Here is a 7,520-nt window from a genome sequence, read left to right as displayed (position 1 = left end):
TTCAAACAGGGAAAAATGTCAGTGTCCCTTGTTGTCTGACATTCAGAAACAGAGCTAACAAGATGTATATTAGTAGAACAGAACATAAAATCAGTTCATATTAAATTAGTATGAGTGAATTAATTATTTGATGCTCTTCATATGCAATGTAGATTTTGTTAGAAATAAAACTTAGTACATTTAATCTCCCATCATGAATACTTTTAAAAATGCAAAGAAAAACAAAGTTTTTTAAACAAGATTTTCTTTATTTGACAATGAGACAAGTTGGCCAGCTGCAGCCTTCCTGTTCAGAATCACACCTAAAACTTCTGGAACTGCTTCTTGGCTCCTGCAGCCTTTGTCACCTTGAGGACGTTAAACCTCACGGTCTTGCTGAGGGGTCGGCACTCACCGACAGTCACAATGTCTCCAACGGTGACGTCTCTGCAGGAAAACAGTCAGAGAATTAACGTAAACAAAAACCTGAATATCTGTGCATGGCTTAAGTGGATAAATGTTCTCTCTACAGGTAGGAAACAAAGCAAAACTGCATCAGTATTTGCCAAAGGCAGTGTCGTCAGAGCTTCATGAGCTTGGAAGACCATCGTGAGAAAAAGCATCATTTGCAGTCAATTTAGATCAAGAACCAACAATTACACATCAAATGGTTTCTGATATATATGATGTTACAATCCAAAACACAAATCTTAGATACATTATATTGCATCCCATTCTAAAATGTAGATATTTCAGGTAAAATCCCTTGAAGGATACATTTAGTCATTTCAAGTTTTCTGTAATGTAACAAAGCTAAAATAAGAGCATTCAGAGGTGGATTACCTGAAGCATGGTGACAGATGGACAGAGAGGTTCTTGTGTCTTTTCTCAAAGCGGTTGTACTTGCGAATGTAATGCAGATAGTCACGTCGGATGACGATGGTCCTCTGCATCTTCATTTTGGTCACCACACCTTCAGAACACAGATGACGTAAACTTTTACCCTTACAGGCTCGTGCAGACATTGTGGAGAAAAGCCAAGTCTCTGGAGATTTACAATAACTGGATATTTATGTCACTGGACTGCATCAGCATTGCCAATAGGCATTGTCGTCAAAACCCAGAAGGCTTGGAAGACCATCGTGAGAAAAAGCATCATTTGCAGAACAGTGATAAAAACAAGAAAGTGTAAACTGCATGCCATTTTCTACTGATGCTGTCAACATCAATTCTCAAAATTTAACAGTGTCCTGGTGGAAACATACAAAGTTAAATGTAATCTTTTGGTTGAGTTTTCTGTTCTTATAAAAGATTGTTAAAATAGTTATGGCTTCATATTAACAGTGAAGTAATTTGCAGCAGTGCCATGGTGTATGTAGGAAAACCTGCTTAGAAGTAATTTACCAGAGAGGATACGGCCACGGATAGAGACATTTCCAGTAAAGGGGCATTTCTTGTCAATGTAAGTGCCTTCAATAGCCTAAGGAAGAGGAAAAAAAGGAGAGTTATTACGGTTATTACTCAATCATCCCCATCCCAACATTATCCAGAGATATTTTGACTGCATCAGTGTTGCCAAAAGGCGCTGTCGTCAGAACCACGCAGGTTTGGAAGACCATCGTGAGAGCATCATATGCAAATGAACATTTACACTGGATTAACTGCCAAAGACAAACAATTTCTGGGCCAATTTCTTACCTCTCTTGGGGTTTTGAAGCCCAGCCCGACACTTTTGTGGTAGCGAGGGATTTTCTCTTTGCCCTCCTTGACACCCTCAACAGCCAGAACACGCTTCTTGTTCTGGAAGATTATGGGCTGCTTCTGATAAGCCCTCTCGGTCTGAAAGGAAACAACACACAAGATGACACTTTCAACTACAATTCATTAACGTATTCATTCTGCTTCCAGACGACTTGTTAAGCCAAAAATTACTTCCTCATTCAGTAAAACTGCTTTAGTGAACGTTCACAATATAAACATAACATTATTAGATAACATGCGTAAGTGGAAGCGCTACACTTGAACAAAATAAGCTAAAAGGCAGGGTTTAATTAATAGAGACCTAACTGGAAGCATAGGCTAACAAGGTTAGCAACCCGGCTAGTTTAGCATTACACGAGGGGATGCGGATCGACAATAAATCGGATTTATATATGTGTGAATAACACTTCAAACGGCTCAGTGAGACGAGTAACGTCAACCCAACGGGCTTTACTTCACATTAGCTGGATAAAAATCTTGTAAGGAGGGATATTTTTCGATTTAATTTCACCACGCCGCGCCTGGGTACATACTTGTACGTCCGCCATCTTTGCCAGCCGAGTCGTAAAGAGGCCTGAGGATGCGTGCGCAGAACGGATGTCGGTGAGAAAAAGGAAATGACGTTTCGGACAAAACTGACAGATTGAAAAAAAAAATCCTTTCAAAATAAAAGACTTCATACTTTTCTAACCGCGCGACCAAAGTTTCTCTTTGCAGCGAGTAAATCGGCAAAACACTTTATTTACTTAATTGAACAAGTATTTGTTTGTTTGTTTACTTATTTTAATTATGTTCTGAATTTGAGAAAAAAATATCTGCGTTTTACACTGTTTTGCATATCAGCAAGTAGTTCCAAAACAAACAAATTCCATATTTTTGCGTGTAAATATCGAGTTTAACCATTGATATATATACGTTCAGTAAAATTCCAATTTTAATGAAAAATATGCAGCCGGCTGAAATGTATAGTTTTGAACTCTATGTTGAAATGTCAGCAAATAAGGAAGTAGAAACCAAAACACAAGATGGCATCTGGGGGAGAAGAACCTGAAGGTGCTGGTCAGTATCGGTAAAAGTATTTCTTAGTTTTAAATCACACGAATTTGTGACAGTGTCTCTAATTAAGTAACAGACGTAGGAAATCTGATAAATTAACAGTTCGCTTTTGTTCTATGGGTGTAAAAATGATCGATTTGAGTTTGATCGACTTAATGAAAAAGTTTTTGTTTTGTTTTTCTTTTCTCTGAAAACCGACTGTAATTAAAGTCTCGTTCGTTACTTTACGTTCAACTAAGTGTTATAACTTTAAACTGATGGTTTTCTGGGAAGCGCAGTTTAAGTTTCAGTTTCAACTACAGGAAATGACTCGTGTTTGAACTTTGCCTTTCAGGATCTTTAACAGATCAGATCCTGGATCTGGGAATCAAGCTGTTAAAAGAGTAAGTACCTCTAAAAATGACTAAGGCTGCATCAGTTGAGTGTTTGTTTTAGTCATTTACCTGGGAAACTATATGAAGTTACAGATTTGTCATGTTCCCAGTTAAAATGTGCTGTGAGTAATGCTACTGAGAGCTTCACTTTTTTATTATTAATGTTCTAAGTTCATTATACAACTGAAACTGTTTCCAGTGTTTCACATTCAGTGCCATTATTTTCACTACTGGTTAAAATAGATTGTGGAGGGATTTTTTAAATTTATTTTTATAGTCTTTTGTTTAATTTGAATAGGAAAATGATGGTAAAAATATTTTTGTCCATTCATAACTTCCACACACATTCTGGCTGGGAGTTTGCAAGTACTACACATAGTTTCTTTTATAACATAATTTAGGTATGAGTCAGTCTGCATTGTAGTCACGTGGAAAGAAAATTGTGAATGGCTGGATGAATATTGAGAAACCATCTTTAAAAAGTCTTCATTTCAGTCCTTTCTTTTAAGCATGTGTTTTGAAAATGTGCATTCAAAGATGTAAACACTTGTTTTTCACGACAACCCCGATATTTCCTGTAAATTTCATCAAAATCTGTTCATTTGTTTTTAAGTAATGTTGCTAACAGACAGAGAGGCGAACCAACCAACACTACTGAAAACAACCTCCTTGGTGGAGGTAAAAAAAAAAAAAAAACTATATAAAACTAACAATTAGTTTGTTAGCTCATGAGCTACTTCTTTAATTCCACATTCCAGCCACACATGGTGATTTTTCTCCTACAACTAACTTTTTTAACACATCTTTCTTTAACCTAACATGTAAAACTACCAATAAATGACAGTGTTTTATTATAAAGCTTGTAATAATATGAATATTTTTTTTTTAGATGTAGCATTTTAAAACACTAAACACTAAATAAGTAGTGCTATCTTTATTTAAAGGATGTTTTGCAGCTCTGGCCAAGTTTTATTTATTCGAGAAAAAGAGCAGAAGAGGCTCTTTTTTGGTCGGAAAGATTGCAGACCCCTGATCTAGTGTGTTGTTTCCCTCATTTCAGTGCACCATTATGTGAAGATGCTGTTAAATTTAACATCAGAATATACCATAATGCTAACAGTGCACATTAACCGTAGACGGTTTGAGTTTAAATAAGAGAATTGATTAAAAAAACCTGCAAACAGCTTGACATAAAGACGGCTCTTTATGAGTGAAAAGTTTATCTACGCCTCATTTAGAACCACTGTCTGTTTTTAGGAGAGGCTGTACGGAAAGGCAAAGCAGGAAGTGCTAACAAGAGGCATTTCCTGCCTACAGGAGGAGTTAGTGGTATTAAATACATCAAAGAAATCAAAAGAGCATATTTTTATTGTGTTTCTGTGTCTTTCTGTGTAGTTTTATCTTCAGATATATTCAGCGACATGTAGAATCCATTACATTGTCCAGAGAGGACCTGGGTTCAGAAGAGCTGACGGAATCAAACCACAAGGAGGTCGCTCAGACCATGCAGCTGATCGCAGATGATCTGGATCGAAATGTACAGCTACAAACGTAGGCAGCCTTTCTGTGTGTCCGAGTTTCAAATTCTATCATAAATATTACATATTCATTCTTTCCCTGTGCTTTTTTTCCCCCTAGAATGATAAATGATCCTTCAATCCGACCTTCATTTGAAGTGTTTATGAACATCGCCTCCGTGATTTTTTCTGATGGAAAGTTCAACTGGTTCAGAGTGGTTACGTTCTTTTACTTTGTCTCTAAACTTGTCATCAGAGTAAGTGCAGTGCCTCTGTTACATCTTGTTTTCTGTTATATAATTATAACCCCACTTCCAAAAAAGTTGGGTCTATGTTTAAAATGTACATAAAAACAGAATGCATAAACATAAACATTTGAACTAAGAAACTGTACCATTTTTTGGAAAAAATAAGCTCATTTTGATCATGCATCAGTGCAGAACAGTATATACAGATTTTTAGCACAACATATCCTCCCATACAGATATCTTTTTCAAGGAAGGCCTGGAATTTCATATTTCAGCAAGACAACGCTAAACTGCTTGCTGCATTTTTTACAGCAGCGTGGCTTCATAGTAGAGGAGTCTTAGTGCTGAACTGGTCAGCCTGCAGTCCAGACCTCAAATTAATTACAAACATTTGGTGCATCATAAAGCAAAAAATCCAGCAAAGAAGACCCAGGACTGTTGACCGGCTGGAACCCTCCATCAGACCAGAATGGGACAACATTGCTCTCCCAAACCTCCATCAGCTGCTCTCCTCACTTCCTGGGTGTTTACAGTCTGTTGTTAAAAGAAGACAGGATGCTTCACAGTGGGAAACATGGCCCTGTTCCAACATTCTTTTTAGATGTGTTGCTGCTCTAAAATTTGAAATTACCCTAATTAAAAAAAATAAATATAATTTAATTGTAACATTTGCTCAAAAAGCAAATCTTATAAACTTATATTTTATTCACAGTGGAACATAGTAAACAGGAGATTTGCTTTTTGAGATTCATTTTTTTATTTACATTTTACACTAGATCCTAACTTTTTCAGAATTGGGATTGTATTCCAGAATAATGATCATTAACTCTTCCCAGGCTTATAAACCCCAAATTCTGGAACTCGTCAGAAAAATAATCAACTGGGCCATCGACTACCTCCAGGACAATCTGATCAACTGGATAAGAGAGCAAGGTGGCTGGGTAAGCAGATAACTAACAAATGCTGTTTAACACATCAATAATTAATCTATAAGTTCAAACATTTATGTCTTTTCTTGGTTTTTAGGAGGGAATTTATTCCTACTTTAGCACCCTGACATTGCAGACCTGGTTCGTTTTCCTGGCTGGGATTTTCACCGCTATTGTGGTCATGCGGAAGATCTGATGGGCACGCTAAGAGCAGGCAGGAGACAGACGGGGAAGAGCAACAACTGAGGGGATGGGAGCAAAAAAAAACCAGAAGAGGATGACAGGGTGAATAAGAGGAACTCGCTTTCAGTCTCCCCACTTAAGTGTGAGACTGAGAGCAGATCTGGCACTTTTACCTATGATATTAACTGGGTATCAAGCCCAGTTAGTTAATGCACTTATCTCTATAAATATTTAAAGTAATGTCACTCAGAGTTGACTCTTCAACAAAGTTCTTGCATGATCTATTAGCACTTTCAGTATGTGTTGTGAATAACTGTCAGCTAGTACCACACCAAATTCACTTAAGTTATAGCCTTTTTTGTGGTGTTTTTTGTTTGTTTTGTTGTTGTTGTTGTTTTAAGGTCAGTTGGCTGTGGCAGCCACCTTAAATCAGGCTGACCTCTAAAGTTATTCAGCTGTAGATGTACATTCAACGACTGCATGTTCAATTTGAATTTGTCCAGTTATTCAGGAAATATTATGGACTCCTACATAAAACTGTTAGTTGTACAAACAAGAAAACGAATTAGGTTGAGACAAGAAGCTCCAAAATGTTAACCTTCATGCTCAAAAAGATCATTTTTTACCCTTGTTACTGTCCCAGTACAATATACAAACCACTTTACTGAGCAAATGAAATATATTTTGTAATTATTAAATATTCTCTCATATATGTAAAGGTACAAATGAATTCAGCCTATTATCATCAGTATCACAAAATTCCCAGCAAATTTGAACACTTTAACAAATTAAAAATGTTTTCCCTTTTCTGATGTAGCAAACATTCCACAAGTTTAGCCTATTTAACATTAATCAGAGGATTTTATTTTTGTCACATTATCAGTCATCAGTCTTTAATTCTTCCAAATAATGTCATATGAATGTTGTTAATTTTTTAGGTATTTGCGTCTGAGTTCACATCATGTTATCATAGTGATTTAGTCAGATTCAAACAGAGCCTTACTTGTAAAACTGAAAACTGTTTTTGAATATATTTGTTAATTTCACGTCGTTTTACAGCCCTCAGGGAGTTGTATAGTTTTGTTTACATTTAATGCTGTTAAAAGACATGTAATGTCACGAAAATATCAGTAGACTGGATCAGTTTTTCTTTACAAATTACTTGTTTTAGAGGTATTTTTGACACTTTGACTTTAATGTGGCTCCTAGTTGTCGTTGTTTTTTTTAAAAAAAAAGTACTACCTATTGGTTTTGTTTGTGAATAAAGTCAGATGTCATTAACTGGCTTTAGCTTGAACATATGAAACAAGTTGTGCTGCAAACACAGAAAGCAATGATGCTAACCTCTGTTTTGACACGTTCAGAGTAATATATTTTCTGTATATTTTAACTGGGCAGCAAAAAACTTTTTTTACAATCTTCTTTTTTGTCACTGCCTTTGTGTTTTCTTTTTACAGTAAAAGCACTTTAAAA

The 7,520-nt window shown here is 36.2% G+C and overlaps 2 protein-coding genes and 3 non-coding genes across 5 annotated transcripts; 1 reads left to right on the top strand and 4 right to left on the bottom strand.

Annotated features, from left to right (window-relative positions):
* Window positions 1-227: 227 nt before the first annotated feature.
* On the bottom strand, window positions 228-2,393 carry rps11 (ribosomal protein S11). The gene is made up of 5 exons (XM_017433506.3): window positions 2,274-2,393; window positions 1,678-1,818; window positions 1,384-1,459; window positions 823-952; window positions 228-426 (listed from the first exon to the last, which is right to left on the bottom strand). The coding sequence occupies exons 1-5, from the start codon at window positions 2,286-2,288 to the stop codon at window positions 303-305; spliced, it is 486 nt and encodes a 161-aa protein (XP_017288995.1). The 5' UTR covers window positions 2,289-2,393; the 3' UTR covers window positions 228-302.
* On the bottom strand, window positions 526-610 carry LOC112451247. The gene has a single exon (XR_003040030.1). It is a non-coding gene; the product is annotated as a small nucleolar RNA SNORD35 (small nucleolar RNA).
* On the bottom strand, window positions 1,059-1,143 carry LOC112451246. The gene has a single exon (XR_003040029.1). It is a non-coding gene; the product is annotated as a small nucleolar RNA SNORD35 (small nucleolar RNA).
* LOC112451248 lies at window positions 1,537-1,617 on the bottom strand. The gene has a single exon (XR_003040031.1). It is a non-coding gene; the product is annotated as a small nucleolar RNA SNORD35 (small nucleolar RNA).
* Window positions 2,394-2,709: 316 nt separating the features above from the next.
* LOC108246134 (apoptosis regulator BAX) lies at window positions 2,710-7,520 on the top strand. Its single transcript, XM_017433510.3, has 6 exons — window positions 2,710-2,799; window positions 3,131-3,179; window positions 4,566-4,721; window positions 4,809-4,944; window positions 5,772-5,876; window positions 5,962-7,520. Exons 1-6 carry the CDS (start codon window positions 2,766-2,768, stop codon window positions 6,058-6,060), a joined length of 579 nt encoding a protein of 192 aa, XP_017288999.1. The 5' UTR covers window positions 2,710-2,765; the 3' UTR covers window positions 6,061-7,520.

The sequence above is a fragment of the Kryptolebias marmoratus genome, linkage group LG12 (assembly GCF_001649575.2).
Source record: "Kryptolebias marmoratus isolate JLee-2015 linkage group LG12, ASM164957v2, whole genome shotgun sequence".
Taxonomy (NCBI): domain Eukaryota; kingdom Metazoa; phylum Chordata; class Actinopteri; order Cyprinodontiformes; family Rivulidae; genus Kryptolebias; species Kryptolebias marmoratus.
Note: the sequence above shows the minus strand (reverse complement) of the source record. Positions and strands in the feature narration are given on the sequence as shown.

What these genes read in the sequence shown, in the direction of transcription:
- rps11 (XM_017433506.3), bottom strand. An exon ending in GCTTCAAAACCCCAAGAGAG is followed by an intron (nt 1,460 to 1,677) that starts GTAAGAAATTGG and finishes CCTCTTCCTTAG; the next exon opens with GCTATTGAAGGCACTTACAT. An exon ending in CCGTGGCCGTATCCTCTCTG is followed by an intron (nt 953 to 1,383) that starts GTAAATTACTTC and finishes TGTGTTCTGAAG; the next exon opens with GTGTGGTGACCAAAATGAAG.
- LOC108246134 (XM_017433510.3), top strand. Translation starts at nt 2,766, where the DNA reads ATGGCATCTGGGGGAGAAGAACCTGAAGGTGCTG. An exon ending in GGAATCAAGCTGTTAAAAGA is followed by an intron (nt 3,180 to 4,565) that starts GTAAGTACCTCT and finishes CTTTCTGTGTAG; the next exon opens with TTTTATCTTCAGATATATTC. An exon ending in TCTCTAAACTTGTCATCAGA is followed by an intron (nt 4,945 to 5,771) that starts GTAAGTGCAGTG and finishes AACTCTTCCCAG; the next exon opens with GCTTATAAACCCCAAATTCT.